At 32.4% G+C, this 24,538-nt stretch overlaps 1 protein-coding gene across 1 annotated transcript; it reads right to left on the bottom strand.

The window, feature by feature from the left end:
* Positions 1-16,795: 16,795 nt before the first annotated feature.
* Positions 16,796-21,928, bottom strand: LOC120069817 (protein YIPF1 homolog). Its single transcript, XM_039021635.1, has 6 exons — positions 21,686-21,928; positions 21,476-21,515; positions 20,793-20,873; positions 18,686-18,881; positions 17,907-18,174; positions 16,796-17,172 (listed from the first exon to the last, which is right to left on the bottom strand). Exons 1-6 carry the CDS (start codon positions 21,743-21,745, stop codon positions 16,966-16,968), a joined length of 852 nt encoding a protein of 283 aa, XP_038877563.1. The 5' UTR covers positions 21,746-21,928; the 3' UTR covers positions 16,796-16,965.
* Between the last annotated feature and the right edge of the window lie 2,610 nt (positions 21,929-24,538).

The following is a 24,538-nucleotide window of genomic DNA, read 5'->3' on the forward strand; positions in this document are numbered from 1 at the left end:
TAAATTTTAGAAGTTGGCAACACGCACTCATGATATGGAGTTGAGCATCGTCAACAGGAGAATTAAAGATTTCCTAGTCCCAGAAGGGAAAAAAAATACAAGAATGAATCCAAGGGCATTGAAAAGATTGTGGATAGTGCCACAAAAGAATCTATGGTCGTTCATGTGACCCCGCAGAAATTTTCCTCCAAAGGGAAACAAACAAAATTTGAAAGAAGGCACAATGAGGGCGAGAAGCGTTGTCCAACTCTTAAAGAAAGACAAGAGAAGGTTTATCCATTCCCTGACTCTGATGTGGCAGATATGTTGGAGCAACCGCTAGAGAAGAAACTTATTCAACTATCAGAATGTAAGTGGCCAGAACAAGCAGGAAAAATAGATGATCCTAACTACTGCAAGTATCATCAGGTCATTAGTCACCTAGTTGAAAGGTGCTTTGTGCTGAAGGAACGAATTCTGAAGTTGGCTCGTGAGAAGAAGATTGAGTTAGAGTTGGATGAAATAGTTCAGACAAATCACGCTACAGTAGCCGCAACTTCAAGTGTTCTAACACTGTTTGTGTCCCATGCTTAAAGACAAAGCTTGATCCAGTTCGGAGCCTTCGAGCCTATAGTTGTTTGGTTCTAGCAAGAGATTTAAATAGAAAATTCCAAAAATAAAGATGAGCTCGTTGGAGATGACAACGAAGGGTGGATAGTTGTGACTCATCGAAAAAGAAGACAGCCAAACTCCACCCAAAAAGAGTTGCGTTCCTATCGAATCTATAGAAGAAGGAACAAGACTCATAAAAAGAAAGGCAAAAAGATGACATGGAAGCCTAAGCCTGCTAAGAAAGAAGACAAGGACTTCCCTCAATTCTGACGGCCAGCAACTTTGACGGAATTTCTCTTAAGAAGCTTTCTCAATAATCATCCGGAGAAAGTATCATAAGTTATTGCATGTCACACTATTGGCATAGTGGAAGTCGATAACAATCATATAACTGCTAAAGAAGTCAACAACTCAGAAGAAATGAAGCAAAGAACTTCTGTCTTCGATCGTATCAAGCTTTCAAGTGCTCGATCTTCAGTCTTTCAAAGATTAAGTATGGCCACAGTAGGAGAAGAAGACCAATGTCCAACGACTACTTCTACTCGAACTTCAGCCTTCAAAAGGCTAAGTATATCCACATCAAAGAAAGACCGACTTTCAGCATCTTCTTTTGACTGTCTCAAGACAACAAGTGATCAACATAAAGGAAGGATGAAAATCTTGAAGGCGACGTCATTCCATGAAGAAAATAACGACGAAAAAATTCACAGTCGTGTCCCTTCACGCATGAAGAGGAAATTTTTTGTTGACATAAGTACAGAAGGTTCCTTGATAGTGAAGCCAAAACCCATCATATTGACGAATCCTACAAATGAAAAGAATGATCAAAACCATGATGAAATAAGAGCTTCTGAAGCTCCTCATCGCAAGAGCCTAAACTGCATGATGTTCCTAGTCTGCATGAGCTTAAAATGTGAACGACCCCCAAAAAAAAAAAAACTTTGTACGAACTACGTTACAACTTGATCCCTGTCATTATAAAGAGTACGTAGGCAACTTAAAGAAATTTAAGTTCAATCGTACATAAAAAAAAACATTCTTTACGAACTATGTTATGACTTGATCCATATCATTATAAAGGGTATGTAGGCAACTTAAAGAAATTTAAATTCAGTTGCGCATAAAAAAAAACATTCTTTTTGAACTACATTATGACTTGATCCCTATCATTATGAAGGGTACGTAGGCAGCTTGAAAGAAATTTCAAGTTCAGTCCAATAAAAAAAAATCCTTGAACTACGTCATGGTTTGATCCATTTATTTAAGGGTACGAAGGCAACTTAAAGAAATTTAAGTTTAGTCTATTAGAAAAGGTACCACACCACCTAAGTATGATACTAAAAAATTGATGTTGATCATCTCCGTTAAAGAATGACACTCCAGATTGAAGATGTTCATCCCTATTGGGGGCAACACAATGAATTGAAGATGTTTATCCCTCGTAAGGAGCTAACACAGTAAATAAAAGGCACACACTTGGAATGTGCTTCGCTTCCTCTTAAAAATCAAACTTGGATGCTCCTCCATCTTCAAGTTCAGAGACTTCGTCGAATGCTCAAGTCTGGAGGTTTTGTAATGCCATCTTCATGCTCAAAGTCGCGAAGTCGAGCTCAATGTGAAGATTCATTGATGCTTCATCAAACTCAAGTGCAGAGGATTCACCGATGCTTCAAGCTCAAATGTGGAGGGTTCACCGATTCTTCAAGCTTAAGTGCAGAGGATTCGCCGATGTTTCGTCAAACTCAAATGCGGAGGATTTGGCGATGCTTTGTCAAACTCAAATGTGAAGGTCTCGTTGATGCTTCTCCATCTTCAAGTTCAGAGGCTCCATCAATGCTGCTCCATCTTCAAGTTCAAGATTAGCGTGCATGACCCCACTTCCATTTTCAAGTTCAAGATTGATGTGCATGGCACTGCTTCCATCTTCAAGTTTAAGATTGATGTGCATGGATCCACTTCCATCTTTTAGTTCAAGGTCTGTGTGCATGGCTCCGCTCCGTCTTTAAGTTCAAGGTCGGTATGCATGGCTCCGCTCCATCTTCAAGCTCAAGGTCAATATGCATGGCTCCGCTTCATCTTCAAGTTCAATGGTCAGTGTGCAGGGCTCGGCTCCATCTTCAATGACTCAGTCTACAAAATCATGACCCAACTTCGCTTCATCTCCAAAGTCTAGCATGGTTCGCTTCATCTTCAAAGTCGTGGCATGGCTTCGCTTCGTCTCCAAACTGATGGCGCGACAATCGCTTCATCTATAAAATTTTGGCGTAGTTTCACTTTATCTCCAAAGTCTGGTGTGTGGCTCGCTTCATCTTCATAAGTTTGGCATCGCTTTGCTTCATCTCTACAAGTCTGGCCTGGCTTTGCTTCATCTCCACAAGTCTGGCGTGGCTTCGCTTCATCTCCACAATCTGGCATGGCTTCGCTTTATCTCCACAAGTCTGGTGCGGCTTCGCTTTATCTCCACAAGTCAAGTGCGGTTTCGCTTCATCTCCAAAAGTCAAGTGCGGCTTCGCTTCATTACCGAAAGTCAAGTGTGGCTTCGCTTCATCTCCGAAATTCAAGTACGGCTTCGCTTCATCTCCGAAAGTCAAGTACGGCTTCGCTTCATCTTCGAAAGTCAAGTGCGGCTTCGCTTCATCTCTGAAATTCAAGTGCGGCTTCGCTTCATCTCCAAAATTCAAATGCGGCTTTCGTTTTGTAAGGAAAAAAAAAAAAAGAAAACGAAATAGAAAAGATCAAAAAAAAAAAGAAAAAAAAGAAAACAAAAAGGAAAACGAAAGAAAGAAAGAAAAAGGAAGGAAAATTGAAAAGAAAAAAAATAGAAAAAATAGAAAAAGAAAAAAAGAAAAAAAAATAAAAAGAAAGAAAAAAATGGAGGTTGTCGTCACCGGTGCTCTCAGCTTGGTCATGCACATCAGTTTGTGGGTTGTCGTCACCAGTATTCATGGGTTTTCGGTTAGTTTTCGTCGGCGCGTGGGTGTTCTCGTGGGTTGTCGTCACCGGTTTTCCTTAGATCTCCGTCATTGTGGGCTTCTTCCAGTGGTGGATCATCATCATGTGTGTTCTTCGATCATTTTCGATTGGTTTTCGTCGGCGCGTGACTTTCCCAGAATGTTCTTTGCTAGCGCGTGGGTTGTTCGGTTGTTCGCGTGGGCTTTCTTGTAGTGTTCTTCGTTGGCGCATGGGCTTTCGATTTTTCAGATCGGAGGGCTTTCGGTTTGTCGTCGGCGCATGGGCTTTCGGTGGTTTCGGTCTTAGAGGTGGGTCGCCGGCATCGTGGCCAGCTTGCCGTTTGTCAGATCTTCCGTCTTAACTCTGTTTGCAAAGGTCTGGTGCTCGCCGATGTTCCAATTTTCGAGCTTCGGTTCGGATCTCTTCAAGTTTGTGGGTTGTTTAAGTTGTTTGCTTGGAAAGGTATAATTTTATTTTCATTTGAATTTTCAATTTAGTAATTTAAAGTTATTTAATTCATTTTATTTTTATTTTAGTGATTAAGCTTATTGAAATTTTGAAATATTGGAATTAAATTAGTTGAAGAATATATACTTGGTTGGTAGTCTTGAAATTTGTTGATTATTGATTGGTGTGGTTCAAGTGTTATTTAGGAGTTATTTGAAATATTTTTGGTTATGTTTGAGAGAAAAGGTGGTGAAGAAAATGGAATACAATGGTGTTGTGTAGTGGAGATCTTGTTAATGATATTTATAGGATCATCAAAGAGACGAGTAAATAAAATAAGAACTTGAGAAGAAGATGAAGTTTGTGCCCTTTTGCTTTGTTTTGAATATTTGAAAGGGGATTCATTTGGTTTATAGAAAGAAATAGCAACGGTACAGGAAGTGGCGTAAACAAGAAGAATAATATTAATCGATAAATAATACTTATTCGCTTGGCTTTTACATAATTTGGAGAATAAGGAAACATAAGGTACATGAATAAATATAAGATAAAAAAACAAAAATGACAATACTTAATGGGCTAAATTATATATACATATATAAAAAGTTGAGAATTTCATTAATTTTATGTTTGTTCCAATGATTAAGCTTCTTTAAATTTGTTGATGTTGCATATTTTACAATCATAATTGTATGCTTTTAAATTTTTCCTTGTTATTGTTTTTCTTTTTTGTAGATTAAGTTGCATATTTTACAATCATGGATAAGTCATGGATGAAAATGAATAGAATGTCAACTGGGTATGGTTTAGGGGTCAAGATGTTTATTAAAAATGGTCAACAACATTCAAATATACCGAATGTCATGAGTGATCTATGTTTGAAGTGTGTGAATGCAAAGACTCTAAATGTGAACAAAATAAGAAATCACTAATTGTTTAATGGTATAGATCAAAGTTATCTACTAGTGAAAGAGACAAAGTTGATGAGGATGATGTTGATGTTGATGACACAATTGGAATGTTTGAGGTTGCATACAATAACTATTTTAGTGAAAAATCCGATAATTTTGAAGAATTATTAGATGATGCAAAGAAACCATTGTACCCAAATTGTAGAACTTTTTCCAAATATCTACATTGATAAAATTACATAATTTGAAAGCTAAATTTGGATGGAGCGATAAGAGTTTCACTGAGTTGTTGGAATTAATTTATGACATATTACCTAGTCTTAATGAAATTCCAACATCTACTTATGAAGCAAAAAAGATGTTGGGTACTCTTGGAATGAAGTACGAGAAGATTCGTGCATGTAGCAACGATTATTGCTTGTTTAGAAAAGAACTCTCTAATGCAAATGTATGCCCCATTTATGGTACGTTAAGATGGAAGCTTCAAAAAATTTAAAGGAAATGGCTAAGAATATCCCATTAAAAGTCATGTAGTATTTCTCCCCAATTCCAAGATTTGAAAGAATGTTTCGAAGCAAAGAAACAATAAGTTTATTGACGTAGCATGCTAAAAAAAAAAAAAGAAATAGATGGTTTATTAAAACATCCTAAAGATGTCCTATCGTGGAAAAAAAAATAGACAATTTGTGGCCAGAGTTTGGGTCAGAACCTAGAAATCTTCGTCTTGCTCTTTCGAGAAATGGGGTAAATCCACATGGAGATCTTAGTAGTATATATAGTTGTTGACCAGTGATGTCAGTGACGTACAATCTACCTCCATGGTTGTGCATGAAGCAAATTTTTTTTATATTGACTGCATTAATATCTGGTCCTAAACAACCGGGAAATGGCATAGATTTTTATTTAGCTCCGTTAGTAGATGATTTGAAAAAACTTTGGAAAGATGGGGTAGAATGTTACGATGCATATGAAGAACAACGTTTCATGCTTAAAGCTGTTTTATTATGGACCATTAATGATTTTCCTACGTATGGTAACTTGTGTGGTTGTACGGTTAAAGGATATCATGCATGTCCAATTTGTGGAGAGAAAACTTCATCCACTTATTTACCAAAAGGGAAGAAGATGGCATATCTCGAGCATTGTCAGCTGCTTCTTTTATCAGACCGAGTAAGGATGAGTTGGATCAAGCTCATCTTTTTGTCACTCAAAATGTAAATGATGTGCTTCCTTACGCTGAGTATGTAGATCTCCATCTTATTCTCGTTTTAGGTTACTTGATTATTCGATAATCTACTAACTTTGTCATTTATAATAGGCAACATATGGATATTTTGTCTAAACTCAATTCGGATAAAAATAAAAGTAGAAAGTGGCTTCAAGAAGAACATAATCGTACATTCAGTCGGTGGTTGTCCACACGAGTAATCTCTAGAGACCTACTATTTGATGTATAATTAAATGTTAACTACTAAAATATTATAAAATATATAGTAGGTTTCACTAGCTCTCAAAGTTCCCAAAAATTCCATATCGCCTTCTTTAAGATGGATAGCTAATGGATCTTATCCAACTGTGGCAAAATATTCTGGTTATGTGGTCAATGGTTACTACTATCACACAAAGAATCGCGATGATGTTAGGAGGGTTCAAAATAGTGGAGTTAGTATAACGGCTACCACAATGCAAGTCTCTAGTGCTATGGACAAAAGCCCCATCATGTCAAATATGACCTTTTATGGTGTAATACAAGAAATATGGGAGCTTGACTATCATGGATTATCATTTATTTTATTCAAATGTAATTGGGTTGAGAATAGAATTGGAGTCAAAACAGACGAGTTTGGGTTTACTATTGTGGACCTCAATCGTATTGGACATAAATCAAACCCATTTATTTTGGCCTTCCAAGCAAAACAAGTCTTCTATGTAAAAGACCCCGCAAATTCGGGTTGGTCAATTGTTTTAACATCTCCACAACAAACAATTGAGGATGATTTTTATGAAGAAATAGGAGATATTCTACAAGAGTGTGGTTATGGAAGTATGCAAAGAATGCCCAATGTTGATACATCTATTGAGATTAATGATACAACATCTACATATATTAGAAATGATTGTGAGGGTAGATGGGTTGATAAATGATGTATTAAACATAGTACGTCATTTACTATGGTTATATGTATTTAAATATTAAGATTATATGTTTTTTGTGTGAGTATTTTTTTTTCCAGATTGACATGGAAAATTCAGCAAGTAGCAGCGAGGATGATATAAATATGATCCCACAAAAGCATAGCAGAATAAGTATTCCACGTGGCCCAACTACAATGTCTGAGTTGACACAAATAAGAACATCTGGGCAATGATTGACCATTGATTATAATGAACATGGACAACCGATTGGATTTAGAGCAAAGAACACAAAAACACAACATTCGATGATGATGTGTCATGTTTAACTGTTAAAATTCTGATTGACATTGTCATGGGAGAAAATTTACCTATACCAATTCCTGTGAAGGGTAAAATAGAGTCCTTAAATCAAGCAATGGACAACTTCGTAACATGGCCTCGTGAACTTGTAGTTATGGTTGACGAGAAAAAAGTATGCCGCTTTTTCAGTATATGAGTTTGGTTATTTATTATTTTTCCTACTTTGAATTTTTTAACTTTGGTTATGGTAAGACCATTCAACAATTAAGAGCTTCAGCCAGTCCTCCAAATATGCTGACGCTAATGGTAACATCAAACTCTTGAACGGACATGCCATGCATAACATGAACGATGTAGACATGATCCGTATCAATTTGGACGAGCATATATTTGGAAGCGACAAATTTATTTATTTAGGTCGCGATGATCTGATCCAATATTGTAATATGGTTGAAATAGGCTACATGTGTATTTTGACATACATTGCGTAAGTATTACTCATCTAGATTCACTCATGTATACTTTGTTTCATGTTTAAATAATAACTTTTACTTTGTTTAGGTATCATTGGGATGAATGTGGTTGTGATATTACGAAGAAGTTTTTTTTTATAATTGATCAAACAAGAATATCGCCACATATGAAATCTCAAGATATTTGATCCAGAAATTTATCCAATCAACTAGAACTGGCTAATTTGGACCAATTAGTCCTTATTCCATATAATACAGGGAAAGTAAATACAAGTTCTTAAGTTATTTTTAATTTTCATTATACCCGTACTAATATTTCAAAATTGTTGCTTATTATAGTTATCATTGGATATTGATTGTAATCAATCTACAAGAAAATTGTGTTTATGTTTTGGACTCTCTTCGAAGTAAGGTTCAAGAGGATTTTCATAGAGTTATAAATATGTAAGTGTAATTGAACTTTCTTAGCTCTTAATTAAAGTATTTATGTTTAACTAAAATTTTCAAACTATTTAGTGGATTGAAAACATGGCAAGCCAAGCACGATCTCCAACACCATTGGTCTTCTCCAAAATGGTAACCTGTAAAGGTAAATTTGCATTCATTTTTTAACAATTTATGTTTATTCGAACATAAGAATAATTGTTTTCAACTTCTTTATATGCAGTGCCCCTGTCAATTAGATTCTGTAGGATGCGGGTACTATGTGCAAAAGTATATACACGAAATAGTGCATAATCCTACTACTCCCATTATTAATCTCGTACTTAAATTATTTATTTTTTATATACTAGCTTTAATTTAATAAATGTATGTAAACTTATGTTGAATTTATCTTTTTTTTTTCTCTTTGTAGTTCAATACAAAAAAATGCATATACCCAATGAGAGATTGATGTAATTCGAACCCAATGGACAAGTTTTGTTGGTCGATTTGTGTAAGAATGTAATTCTTGTTTTTTTTTGTCTCAATAGAATGTAAATGCTAGCTTAGAATGAATGCAAATTTATCTAACCATGATCTGTTTATTGGAAGATTTATGTATAATATTTTTGTGTTTATGGGGTATTTGGTGTTAAGTATTCATGAAATTAGTACTAATGATATTTGTGAATGAGAGAAATGATGGTTTGGTGTAAGTATTCTATGAAAGTCTGTTATTGTTATACAAATGTTGGTGATTAGTGTGTTTATTTCATATTTGATGAGTATATGTAATGGATTAGAAATATTAATTCTTTTTTGTGGATAAATTCATAGGTGGAGGACAAATATTGATGGCTTGCCATGCAAATTTTTTTATACTTTTTAATAAAAAAATAATGACGGACATTTCTTGACCCAACACGAGATATATAATGTCGTTTTTAACTTTTTGATCGAAAAAATGGATTCGACAACGGAATTTTTAAAAAAAGGGACAATAATTGATAAAACGGACAGATTCTGGACTTCAATGTCAGTTTAAAGGGCTTCAATTGATTCTTGGGCTTCAGTTGCAACTAACATTAAAGGACTTTAATGTCGGTTGCAAATTTCATTAAAGAGCTTTAATATCGGTCGTCAACTGACATAAATCGATATTAAAGCTTGAAATTCTTATAGTGAAGCCGCAAAGCTAGGCTGCAAAAATAGTTGTCCCCAAGTAACTAGCAGCTGATTGTTACTCTTTTCTTATATATATATTCATTTCTTTAAGTTTCCACACAATACACATGGAGAAAAGAGTCTCATTTATTTATAAATACATGAAATGAGAGAGGATCTCAATCCAATTCAATCCCAATAATTAGCACTAATTTAGCAGCACAACCACTCTTCTTATCATATAAAAAATCTGTCTCCAATATCAACTAATAATAAACACGATTATATTCTAATCAGCTTTAATGGAACAAGCAAATCAACCCAATCAAGATAAACAAGAAAACAATGAGAAATTTATAACTAAAGTTTTGTTTCTAATCATTTAGATCACATTTAGTAATCATTTGATTTATATTTTTGAAAATTAAGTCGGTATACAATACTTCCACTCCAAATTTATTTCTTTGTTATCTATTTATTACTAATTGTTTAAAAAACCAAGCCAAATTTTGAAAACTAAAAAATAATGTAACTTTTAATAACATGTTTTTGTTATTGAAATTTGGTTAAGAATTCAACCATTGTACTTAATAAATATGAAAATCATTGTAAGAAATGCGGAGAAAATAGGTTTAATTTTCAAAAATAAAAAACAAAAGACGAAATGGTTATTAAATAAGGCCTTAGTTTTCCACTTTTAGTTTTTAAAAATTAAGCTTATAAATAACCTTTTCCACCTCTAAATTTCTTACTTTGCTATATATTTTTTTACCCATGTTACTAAAAATCAAGTCAAATTTTAAAAATTAAAAAAATTAATTTTTAAAAACTTGTTTATTTTTTAAATTTGATTAAGAATTCAATTCTTTTACTTAAAGAATATGCAAAATATTTATTAAAAAAAAAAAAGAAAAAAGAAAAAATAGGCTTAATTTTTAAAAATAAAAAATAAAATGATTAGCAAAAAGACCTAAATAATGAATAGATAGGAGAAGATTCTTTAAAAAATAAATGCACAAATTACTTTCTATAAACCTGCAGAAAAGAAAAAGGTTACAAAACTACTATAAACTTCCATTCAATATCTCATACAAATTCATCATTACCAAATATAGAATATAAATGTATTATATAATATAGTTTTAAAAGGAAAAAAAAAAAGAAAAAGAAAAAGAAAAAGAGATTATTGGGATTTATCCCTCTACCTGTTGTGAAGAGGGTCTGGACAAGAAGGAACAACTCTATTTGAAGTGGCAAAGAAGGCATCATTATTATTGTTGAATTTTGAGCTTCTTTCAATGAAATCAAACTTCTTATGATCTTCCACTTTCTCCTTCAACTTTCTTATTCCAAAACTCTCATACTCTAAAATTGAAACACTTAATAAGAAGATTATTAAAAACAAACTCACTTGCTTCTTTGACATAATTATCATCCTCCCTTCAATTTTGATTCTGTTTTTGAGACATAGAAGGGGGATTTTAAGAAGTTGAGAAGAAGATGAGAGAGAGATCTTAATTTACAATAAAATATTAAAGTTTTTGTTCATTGGCTAAGCTTTTGAAGCATTTGAACAGTTTTAAATATGGAAAAAATGGTGCAAATGAGAGGAAGAGAGAATTAATATTTATTATTATAATGGGGTTTGTTGTTATATTGTTGTTTTCTTGTCAACTATTGCATTTGAATTATACATATGGTAAAATAAAATAACATAAATAGCTATTGTTTCAATGTGTAATATGTGATAACAAAAGTAGAATAATATTCTAATGTATTACTGCATATTTTCAACATGCAGAGTATTTTATATGGAGGAAACCATTATTAAAAAAAATAATAAAATGTCACTATCTATCTGTTTCGGATAGATTTGTAGTGCAATCTACCATTCATGGATAGTGACATTTTGCTATTTGTAAATAATTGTATACATTGATATCAATATTGTTAAAATAGAAAACAATTCATCTGAGCTATATCATTTAACGTTTGGAAGTTCACAAGTTCGAGTTCTTATTTCTACCCATATTGAAAATTCAAATTCTCAATCCCAAAAATATCCAAAATCATACTTTTTTTTTTCCTTAAGTTAAAAGAAATATTAGATTGAGTTGTGTTTGGTATATTAGAGTCTGATAAACAACTCATTCACCTTTTGTGCAGTGTTTTCTTCAAGTCTTCATTTAAAAAAATGGAAGTCTAAAAGTTATGAAATTATTATATCCAATAATACAGGAAACAAGTTGGTATTAAAAATAATAATAATAATAATCCAGCCTAAGAATAGTACAAGGATTTGTCTCCATTTATGAGGCCTCAAATTCAAGATCTTAGTTTTGATGATTTTCATATACTGACTTTTGCTTAATAGTTCCAAATCTCCAAGTCAATTGCCTACAACTCTCTACAAATCTATTTTTTTTAGTTAAACTAGCATTTTGGTCCATATGTATGTAATTTAAAACTGGTTCAGTTTTAGTCCATATACTTTGAAAAACACTTAAAAATTCGAGTTCAAAGTACATGATATTTGATTTAGAGTTGTTTTTACTTAATATTATAATCTTTGATATTGTTTACTAGTGATTTTCCAGAGTTGAGCAAAAGAATGAGCGAAGATGGTCTATTTTTGCAATAGGCTAATTCTACAAAGTAGGTGAGAAAAGAGGGCTAAAGGAGATGAAAAAAGGGGTACCACAATGCTGTACGGCGCTATGTGCAATGCCCAACCCCGAGAGTGAAATATTGGGCAGCACTGCCATTGAAGAGAATTGGACGAGTACAACAACGCTATAAAGAAATGTCGTGGTACCGCAACATGTTTGGAAAGTTTTTGTTATTTATCCTAAGATTTTCAGCCATCATTAATTCCCATCAAATTTTGGAGACTTGGTGATACGCACAAGCGCACATGTCAAGTAATAATATAGTAAAATGGTCAAGAGACCGAGTATCGCCCTCTAGAAAATTGATTTGATTCTTCTACCTATTTAGAGATTCTTCTAATTTTTTTAGGGGACCCAACTGTGATAAATACTTAACTAACCTAATCCTAAAAAGCAACTAAAAATACACCGGGGTGAGAACAAGCATAAACACACCCTAGGGTTATAGTCTCATTGATGGATTATAACTAGATTGATTATTTATACCTTAAATTGATTTTGTGCCAATTATAGACTTAAAAGTTTTTAATCGAGGTTTCCTCTTTTGAGTTCTACCCTATCTAACACCTAATTATCAACTAACTTTCATGTAATTGATTAATTAAGTGCGACAATAAGATTCTCTATTTTTTATCTTTATTAATCTCCTATCACTTTCGTGCATATTCGATCAATAATTTAACATGCTAGAACTAACCCAATGTCCTCTTTCTCAAGCAAAACACCAAGTAATTATCATCCAAATAGTTGCCAATTGTTTGAAGCAATGAACATAAACATGCTAAAATAAACTATGCAATCAACCAATTCTAAGAAACAACCAACATAGTTTAAAATAATCCAACAACAAAAACCATAAGCCCTAGAAAAATCCAACTTGGTAAGATATTTGAAGAATCCATAGCTTCCGCAACATCTATTGTCTTTACCAACAATCATAATTCTTAAGTTAGAAAACTATAACCTACTCTACCATAGAAAGTAAATCATTTGGAATGCCACCTCCCATGATTTTCCCTTTTCGTCATATGTCGATTAACCTTGTTGATATTTATGGCGCAACTTCCACTTACTTGGCTCACCTGGAAGTCCTTCAGCCACTGACATTAACTTCCACCACATACCTTGCATAACTGCCAAGTCAATGCCCATGTACAAACTTGTAGACCTACTAACATCACATCCTCGATCATGGTAAAGCGAGTATACCACGAGGATGATTTCCGTCTTCTTCAGAGGAAGTCACCATCTTCTCTGACGAGAAAGACAACATTAGCATCCGGTCAAGAACCATTTGATGAACCTGCTCTGTTTTTCATGTGCTCAAACTGTCCGCATTGTCAGTAGTCTATCTTTTGCTCAAAGACTCTTCTTTTCAACCTCTACTAGAATCACTTCAGAACTGCACTAGAATACCATCACCACTTAACTTGCAGTTGTTAATCTATATTGTATCAACACATCCTTGACCTGCACTTGCCACAAGTCGAAGTTGACCATTCCATCAAATTTCTCCACACCAAACTTTATTGAACTCATAAATTTTGACAAACATCTGCTTCACTTAAGCATCGGAGGTTCTGTGGTAGGCACCACACTAGTGTTTTCGTCTTTTTGTCTTGTTGGTCGTCTTCCTTCCTCAGAACTATAAATTCACTATTGAAGGCACATGAAGGTCATATGAGTCTTCCTGTCCAAATTTTGTTATCAACAATAATAATAAACTAGATTTTGCCCTTTTTCTGCTTTTCTTTTCTTTTTGAACTAGAGTTTCATTACAACAAGTGAAACAAGATAGAGATAGATGAGTTATATGTATGTATGTGTATATATATATTTATTCGATAAAGATATTAAAATATTATATGTTGTATGTTGTATGATCACGATCATATGCACAACTCAATTGCTTAAGATGCTACATCTTTTTATAAAATCTCTACTACACATTTAATTATCTGTTAAATCACCGACCCAAAAGCTAAAGGAAAATTTAATTATATATCACTAACACTCTCTCACTTTAGGCTTGAAATGTGAAGAAGACCCAATAAGTAAAAATCAATATTAAATGGGGATGAAATAACATTTCAGTGACTTGAACATAAGATCTCTCTAGATCACCTATTCTATTATTATCTTAAATTACCGAAGTTTTTGGATCAATTGGTGATTTGAAACTATCTTGTAAAATTAGTCATTCTTATGGAAAAAATAATACTCCTTTAAATTAATATGGAGAAAAAAATAAAACAAACTATTTTTACAAACAATTTTAAAATTAAACTAATCAAACAATTACTTAGAAAATTGTTTTAAAATTACACCAAACACGTCCCACGTTTCCATGAGAGTAAGATATTGCACACCATCTTTGTTGGGGTTTAGGTTTTATAGAAAACATATTTTATTCTGAATTTTTTGTTTCTTCCTTTGTATTTAATTATAACTATGACTACCTTTTTGCAATTGCTTCATCTTTTCATCTTTTTGTCTTTTTATTTATTTTTAGTTCTCATTATTAATATACTATTTATATGTGAGGTACCTGACATGATTTTTTTTAATGATGTATATGATCTCTTCTCTCTCCCAATGCTTCCTCTTTTACCTTTCTTTGGAAGATTAAAGAGATGTTTGGTTTAATTTTGAAAATAAGTCATACTAAAAGAAATTTGAGTATTTAGAAACCAATCAAAATAGTTTTTGAAATACGTTTGAATTGTATTTTAAATAATTTTTAGCAAAAGAGTTTTAAACTTTTTTAAAAAATATTTTTTCTCTAATCAATCCAAACAAATCCTAAGATTACCAAAAAGTCAAATTCTTTTGAGTGATAGGTTTTTCCTTTAAAGTCAATTGGGTTCAAAATAAAGGCAGATGTTCTATGATTGAACACACTTGGTTGAATCGGAAAATTTGTACAGATGACCCCTAGTTAGGGGCCCACTCAAAATTTGGCCTCGCTCTTATAAACAAATAAAATTTGGACTTTTGTTGATGTCATCACGCTTGAATTTACCACTGCAACCCTTCTTTCTTCTTCCTCCTTCCTCTTTCCTCCTTCCTCCTCTCTTATGCATCACTTTTTCTTTTTCTTTTTTTCCTACTTTCTTCTTCTTCTTTTTCATTTTTTCGTTTTCGGTGATTTCTTTCGTAACACCACCCTCTGGGCAATTTTCCTTTTTTCTTCTCTGGCGATTTTTGTTTATGTCGCCCTTTTCGTTTTTCTCTCTTTATTCTTCGTTCTACGTCTGATGAAGAACAAGACGAAGGAGAGAGGAGCAGGCGGGAGCGATAAAATGAGAGGAAGAATATGAACAAATGAAAAGAAAAATTGAAGAAAAATTATAGTTATGTCTTATGAGGATCAAGAAGAAGGAGCAAGAAGCGAGAGCGAGGAGCGGGAGCGAGGAGAATGGGGAGCTAGAAGCAAGCCCTCGCACATGTTTTGAAGTCAAATAGGTACTTTCACATGTGGATGACGCAACAAAATGCCAAATTTCAAGCGTTTTTAAAGTGATGCCAAATTTTAAGTCAGTCCCTAAATAGAAGTCATTTGTACTAATTGATACATGTGATATACCTGACATGATTTTTCAATGACGTATATGATCGCTTCTCCTTCTCCCAGTGCTTCCTCTTTTACCTCTCTTTGGAAGATTAAAGGGATGTTTGGTTTAACTTTTAAAAGTTTAAATTTTGAAAATAAGTCATATTAAAAAAATGAGTATTTAACCACTCAAAATAACTTTTGATGCACTTTTGAAGTATATTTTAAACAATTTTTATTAAAAAAATTTAAATAAAAATGACTTTTCTAAAAAAACTTTTTTTTTTTGTTTAATTAATCCAAACAAGCCCTAAGATTACTGAAAGTCAAATTCTTTTGAGTGATAGATTCTACATGGAAAAGTTAAACATACCTCCCTTTAAAGTCAGTTGGGTTCGAAATAAAGGCAAATGTTCTATGATTGAGTAGATTGTTGAATCCTCCTGTTCGAGATAAAGGCAAGGACTTGTCACGGACCTACGTATCTTTGATTGTCTTTGGGGTATGTATTTACAGAATAATAGTAAGATTATTCGGAGCGTCAAGAGATATGCATGTGAAGGTTTGAATATTATTCATATTGTAATTATTAATTTAGTAAATATCAATTTATATTCATAAACTTTATCAATTAAAATCTTAAATTAATAATTATATCTACTTTTGAAGTGTATCAATTTACACCGTCTTCGAAAATTTCATACAACTAATATCATGTAAAACTTGGAATTTGAAGCAATTAAACTACTAAATTATCACAAGTCAATCAATTTAACCTTTCATTACGATTATATTTGAATATCATACATGTATTCATTCTCAAACACGTGTAGATTTCTTCAAATGTGGGTCTTACAAAAAGAACGATTAGAATAAATGCATAGATAATTTTCAAAGGAAATTTTGTCTAACAATCTAAATTGATTCATTTATGAAATTTGAGGGTTTAATTGATACAACAATAAATCACAAAGCTTTTCCAAACAGAATATCATGGAGGATATAAATGGATACACTTGCAAAAATTCAGAGTTTAAAAGCATTTTCTCCCAACCCCTTGAAAAATAGGAGATATGCTATATGTCTAGACCTTCTCAACCATGAAGAGGCCAACCAATTGAAACGGGAAAATGCAAGAGAATAGAGATGGATGAATCCCAAATGTTCTTGTAATAATAAGGCTAGTAAAATCTATTGACCTTATATTATAACATATAAGATGTTTTTCAATTAACGAATGATATGGTTTTGCTAAACAAGCCAAGTATTAGAGACCAATGGCCCCAAAAGAAGTTATTGTTTTGTAATCTACAATCTGTTTAACAAAGGGATGGAGAAGTTTAGTTTCATACAGTAACAGTGAAGAGATATAGTTTGAGAATAACAGCCAGAGCTAACTGCAGCAAGAAGATACTGGCCACAATCAAAAACCATCTCTCACCAGCTGACTTTATGTGAGCTCGGAGATTGAGTGCCACAAATGTTGCTGACATGAATCCGGCCACGCCCGCGATAACCCATCTGAATATTTCCAAAGGGACAACAGAGAGACACTGCAAATACAAATGTAACACACATTTCAGCATCCAATAAGTCGAGAATCGTATATTGAGTTAAACATTTGTGTACCAATCAACTAGTTGATATCTTTCATGGTATCATGGAAATTAACACGAAAGGTCAAAGGGCAACGTCAAAAGATCATGTAAACTCACCATTGATTGTTTTAATGTTACTATTATTTTGGATAGGGAATAGATTTTATAAGAATGACATAAAAAATATATATATATAATGAAATGAGCTATATACACACTAACTAGGAGTAGCACCTAAAGGCATGAACACAGAAACAAGACACAGATGTAATACAATAGGTTAAGTTACAAATTTAGTCCCTATAATTTTAAAAGTTATAATTTAGTTCCTATGGTTTGACAAAATCTCATAAATAGTCCCTATGGTTTGATAAAATCCTCATAAGTAATTCTTACCAAATGGACTATTTATGAAGATTTTATCAAACCATAGGGACTAAGTTCTAATTACAAACTCTAGGGATTAAATTCTAACTTTTTTTCAAACCACATGGACCAAATTTGCAATTTAACCAATAGAATACAAATTTGGGGCATGGATAAGATAAGGACAGGTTATACGTCATTTGAGATCCACTGCCATCAGTACTCTTTTCCTTTTTTTAGGGAGATTTCAAGAGAAACAAAAGAGCATGCAATTTATAATAAGTAATAGTATTGATCATGGGCTGATTAGAGTTTAGACATACCAGTGCTGGGATGAATACAAATAAAGAGTAGCCATAGAGACAAAAGAGCTGAACGAGGCCAGACGGCACCGAGAAGTACTTGAGGATTACATATAGTCCAACAGGAACAATGGTGACATAGCCATAGAACAAACCAGCGGACCAGGTTACCAAATTTATGTCGTAGTTCCAATCTTTATTTTGTAACTTGTGTGCCAAGTATGTCACAAACGTTCCGATAGAAGCAGCCACAAATATCAAGGTAGTACATATCCAAAATGGTCCGTATCTGGGAACAAAATGAAATTACAATCATAGAGCCTTCAGCATAAAATAATTGATCCTCACTACCACTATGAGCAAATTCATCAAGTCAAACAATCGTCATTTAATAAGCCTATTTTTTGGCTAACAACCTTCAGACATATATTTTAACCACAATTCTAGAAAGCATTACAGTAAGAGAAAAATGGGAAGCAGAAAATTGGAGAGATTATTGGAATGTTTTTATCTTTTGCCAAATTATTGACAGAACATTTGTGAATTTGTCATCTAGAGTAAAATTCCTCATGGAAGTTGGAACCTTAAGCCGCCATTTATAGTTGCACTAGAAAATCTAACGCCTGAATTCACTTTGGTCTAATTTTCTTCAAAGTAAATTGTCTCCAGAAAATTCAAACCCTTATCCAAAAAAATTTCCATTTTAGTGGTAAAATTTTGATATCATTCTTCCATAACAAGCAACAATCAATGCTTGGTGAGATGACATGCATTTGTATAGTTACAGAAAAAGAGCTTACAAATCTGGGGTGTCGGCTGTTCTTTCATTAAAAGTTCCTCTAAATGGATAAAGAGAATCTTTGATCCTCTCTAGAACATCTGATGTATCAACATCAAAATATTGTTTGTAGGAAGAAATTGAGAAGGTCCGAAACCAACCACCACCACCCTGCTGGGGGGATTCATCAGAACCAGAGATAGGTTTTGAAAATGTATCTGCATCAGATAAATTTACCTATTAGCTCAAACTTAAAGCTTTATTACAATATATTGTAAAAGACAAGATAAGGCAATTGCTCTGTCGACTCTAGTAGAACATATTCTATGCTTCCACAGAAAGTCATGTATGTATATGGTTAATATGAGCGTCTATACATCTGAATGCCAGAAAGTAGAAATAAAAATTGAAATCGACATAGTTTCATGCTCTTTTCATTACACAAATATACCCATATCTTTCCCAGTGTAATGAAGTCCTATGACACTTTAATGAACTTAACAGCATAATTATCTATTGCTCACAAAATACAATTAATCCTCCTTGGAATATGTCAAACGGAGGATAACATTGGTCCATTGTGGTGATATTGCTCAAAATATCAAAGAGGAAAAAAACTTCTTAATGGAAGAAACACCCATTACAAATAAGAAAACAATATTCTAGCAAACATAATACAACAGATTAGTACAAAACTACTAACCAACATAGAAGGAAATACCCAACACAACACTCATGAAGATAGTTTGAAAACATCTTTCTTTGCCACTTTGTCGATCTCTAAATAATTATTTGAAACCTTAGCAATAGATCGCTTTCTGAAATTAATACATAAATACATACATATATACATAAATATATACATACATAAATACATATATACATCAATACATACATACATACATATATATAATATCAAAGCTAACGGAGCTGACAGAGTTACTAATTTTTCTTTTCTTTGTTGGGATAAGAAACAATTTCATTGATTGAATGAACTAAACAAAGGAGATTAAAGGAAAGCCATAAAGGGATTACAAATTGTCAGAGTTGCTAATTTGGAACAAATCTAGAACAATATACCCAAACGGACAAATGAAATTGAATAGTGAAAAATAGACAAACATGAAAAATCCAAAGAAATGGTAGCCAACATGCAGAACAAAACCACCAAACAACAGAGTAGACAACATCAAAGATGGGTAGTGAAGCTGGCAGTCAATCCGACAACACATACAAATGCAATAGATATGAATGCTCAAGGTTGTGAACAGAGTGAGTGATCGCAATTCAAACGTCGAGGGGTGGCAAACTCATCTGAAAGTGGCGAGACGCAAACAAACAATGGTGGTGGCAGCTAGAGTCAAGGTTAACTTTAGGGTTTCTAAAAAATTAGGATATTTAGCTCTAATACCATGCTCAAAATATCAGGAGGAAATTATAATTTTTGTCTTATTTTCTATGAGAATTGAGAGGAATAAGAGTTTTTAAATAGAAAAAATGCCTGTTGCGAATAAGAAAATAATATTCCAGAAAATATAATACCATAAATATAAAATTACTGATTAACAAAAGAAGAAATAACCAACAGATAAGATCATATCATAAACTTCTGGACTAGAAAGTAACCACCATGCTAAATGAAACATAAACTAGCAAAGTATACCATTGTGCAAAAGTCAACGGTTGAAGGAGTCCCAAAAGATGAAACCAATAATATAGAGGGAAATTCATTATCTAAAATTACTTTTGATACAAGGATGGAAAGTTCATCTGCAGGTAAAAAGGAACGATATTAATGATGTAGATGTAGGTAACCAAATTTTGAGTGGTCAGACCACCAAGGACCCTACTAACTAATTTGTACATCCATCCATTCATCTGTTCTATCATCCAATTGGGCAAGTGATAAAGATTTTAGTGCCTCTCAATCTAAAGTCTACCTTAAGAAGATAACATCTAATTTTCTCTAGATCAGCAAAACACCAAAGAGATTCAATAGTACAATTACCTTCTCGTATCTAAGTAGAATAATTTTTTATTTTTTATTTTTTATTTTTGGAAAAGGATACTAAGTAGAATAAGTTCAAAACAACATTGAGCTAAAATACTAAAGAAAGATCTTTGAATACCATCAGCATCTCGAGGAGGCTGGGAACCACCAGAGATCTTTCCTTGAGTTCCAGAAGGAGGAAATGTTTGAAGATTTGAATCTACAATAACAAATCAATCAGTTATCATCTTGAAACAAATAAGAAAATAAGGAAAATAAATAAGTAAACAAATAAACAATACAGAGTCAAGTGGATCAAAATGGAACTCCAAAACTTGATCTCAATCCTCATAATTTGTGATTAACCTAAAATTTCAGTCCAATATTTATATCTATGTCATTCCTGCAATACAATATCTTAGTTAAAATTTCATTCAACAGTGTTTCTAGCTCAGCAAAAATTAATGTTGTATCCCTTTCCATTTTCCATACTAAATTTGCAACTTATAGTTATTTAGACCAGGTCAGTGTGTCATGCTTAACTTCAACTAATTGGTCTTCAAATGTCAGTCCAATTATACGTCAATTTTGGATCCTAAAGAGCATAAACCTCCAATAACAAGCCTAGATTCTTTTTCCAATCTACATTTCTCCGGTAAGCCAAGGAACCGCAAAAAGTTCAACACTTACAGATTTCATGTAGCTTATAATCCTAATCACTCGCGCACACAAAATTTAATATTCAATCTCATAACCTTTGCTCTTTTCGCGCATACTTTCTCAGAATCCATAAAACAGTATCAGAAAAAGGAAATCGCTTACCAGTGAATTTAACGGTTATTTGTCCCTGATCTGGAACGGCCTGAAAAATCAAAGAACACAGAAAACGGAGAAATCAAGCAAACTGGATCAGATTTGACTACCGCAGAATGTCATGTGAAAAAAAAAAGTGCTGCAGATTCGAAAGCTTCAACAAAAAAAAAAAAAAAAAAAAAAAAAAAAAAGGAAAGGCTAAAGGGGCGAGAAGCTTACAGGCACAGATCCTGAAACATTTTGGTTATCTATAGTCGTATAGTTACCACCGGACATCATCTTCTTCGTCTTCTTTGTTCTTCTCCTTCTCCTTCTTCTTCTTCCTCCTTATCGGTCTTCTCAGAGATCTATCTCCATGTTTCAGACTGAATCGAGCTTTCTTTTTTTTATTTGTTTGTTAGTTTTCCTTCGTATTTTTTTTTCATCCTCTATGTTCCATTATTTACATTTTGACCCAACCTTACTACAGAAACAATACTTTTTTGAACAATGTCACTGTTTTTCTTTTCCACTAAATGATATTGACAAGGACTTCGTTTGTAAAGATCGGAGTTTTAGTTTCTCATTCGCATAGTTTTCGTACTCAAATTATAATCATTTTGGAGTAAAATATCATTGTTAGTTAGTTGAGTCGCTTGCAAACCTAGGAAGTACACTCGTTTCTGTTTTCTTTTCCTTTTTCTATTTTTTTTTTTTCTTGTTTCATATTCTTTGTTTTCTACTTTTTAAAAATATGTCTAATAATTATTTTTTAAAAAAATTAAAACTTGTTTGATAACTATCACGGTTTTTCATATTTTTATTTTTTCTTCGAGCTTACTTTTCTGCTTATTTTAAAGTTTAAATGTAATTTAGTCATATAGTGTAATATATATATAATAATTATTAAAAGTTTAAGGATTGTTTTCCGATAAAGAAAATGTCATTATCTATCGCAACCTATTGCCAACTGATAAGCGTCTGTCCAATAGTTAAATTTGATATCTCTGATAACAGTGACATTTTTTTATACTTGAAAAATATTCAGCAATTTAATTATTTAAAAAAATTGCCTAAAGTTTAAATTATCTAACACAAATTAGTCCCACTATAAAATTAAGAACAATAGTGCATTTTTTTCTATCATTCAAATCATCAAATGTTATCCAAATTTGATATGTAATGTTATTTTCACTCGAGTCACTTGTGTTAAATGATATCGACTGAAATTCAACTCAATTTTATTGTTTTTGTGAATGTCATGATTGTATAATATTAAAGTAATGATAAATGCATGCCTAATGGACAAAATTTATATATTACAAAATTTTAACTTGCTATAAATGTACTAAAAATTAGAATGCAAAATTTAAAATTAAAATACTGTATAAATATGCCTATTGCAAAATTTAAAATTAAAATTTGATAACTTTCCAAATTTAAATTTTAAAATTCAAATAATATATAAACGGCCATATTAAAAAAAATTAATTCAAAATCCTTTCATCTCATTTTTGGCCTATTTTATCACAATATTTGTTCCATGTTACTCTGGAAATAATAAAAGAAATGTTTCGTTGGCTTTACATTATACAAAATTGACGGAAGAATAACAAGTGTCAATTAATACCCTCATTTAAATTTAGTTTAAAAAATATCATGTGTAAAATATAACTGTTTCAACATGTCTATTGGGACCCGAAAGATGGTGAATTACCTCCGAGTAGAGCAAAGCTATAGGAAACAAAAGCTGAGGCCCATAACAATATTGAAGTGCAAATTGTTCGTTTGACTTCTTGGAGAAAAAGATTAATTGAACCGTTAGTAACTGATTCCTTCCAAAAAAAAGAAACATATAATTGTTTCAAATTAAACTTTTAAATTGTCAAAAGTGAATTAAGCCATACTTTTTATTAAAATTACATTTGTAAATTCTCCGTACATTCAATTTTTATATGTGAAAAAAAATTTCAAATATCATATTAATAAAATGGATGATTAGATCTTTATTCATAAAGATATTTACTTGGCTATTTGGAAGGATTTTTACCTTAAAAAGATTAAAATTTTCCTCTAAGTACTTAGTCTTGATGCCATTAAAACTATTGATCGCTTGCAACATCGAATGTTGTATATGTCTCTGTCGTGTTCTTGGTGTACCATGTGTCAATGCAGTTGTGAATCTCCGCTCATCTTTTGTTCATTGTTCTTTTACTTCTTGCTTTTGGTACATTGTTTTTCAAGGCGTTTGGTTGGTCCTTGACGTGCTCCAATATTATCTTTGATATTTTGGCTTCTCTTTTGATTGGTCATCCTTTTGGTGGTACAAAAAAGAGATTTGGTTTACTCTTGCGCGTGTTTTCTTTTGGATACGGTCGTCTTTTCAGAAACTCTTTTTCCTCTTTTGATTAGGTTTATGGATTTGATCTTGTCTACTTCTTTTTATTGGTACAAAGATAAACACCCATTTAATCTTTCCGGCTTGTCTTGTTTAATCTCCAACTGGAAATGCTTCTTATAATTACCTATTAGTTTCTGGAGTTCCCTCAATTTCATTAATCAATGAATTATTTCTTATTCCAAAAAAATGGACGATTAGAACTGATACATAGACATTTTCCAAGAAAAATATTAATCGAAAGTCTAAATTGATTCGTTTATGAAAGTTGACTCGTTGTTTATCAAGTATAACATAATAATGGAGGATGGATTGATACGATTATTAGTAAATTGATACCACCTCCCTTTTTTTGTGACAACATGAAGAATCTCGAGGTTGATAATCAAACACTATGTCAATTAAGCAATGCTCATTTTGGTGTATTTTTCTCTTTTTCTATTTTTTCTAAAAAATATAATATGAATTAAATAGTCATTTACTCAAAAAGCTCAAGAATAAAAATGTACAAAGATAAAACTATTACAAGAAAAGATGTGAATTTGCCAGAGAAACTAAAGATTTCCTAATGAAATATTGGTTCATAGTAGGAGACTTGATGAATCTTGCTCCATATTTGAATGAAGATAACTTGATTAGGTAGAAGATTTTTTTTTTTTTTTTTTTTTTTTTTTAACAAACCAAGCTTGAAGTTG

Source organism: Benincasa hispida, unplaced genomic scaffold (assembly GCF_009727055.1).
Source record: "Benincasa hispida cultivar B227 unplaced genomic scaffold, ASM972705v1 Contig613, whole genome shotgun sequence".
Taxonomy (NCBI): Eukaryota; Viridiplantae; Streptophyta; class Magnoliopsida; order Cucurbitales; family Cucurbitaceae; genus Benincasa; species Benincasa hispida.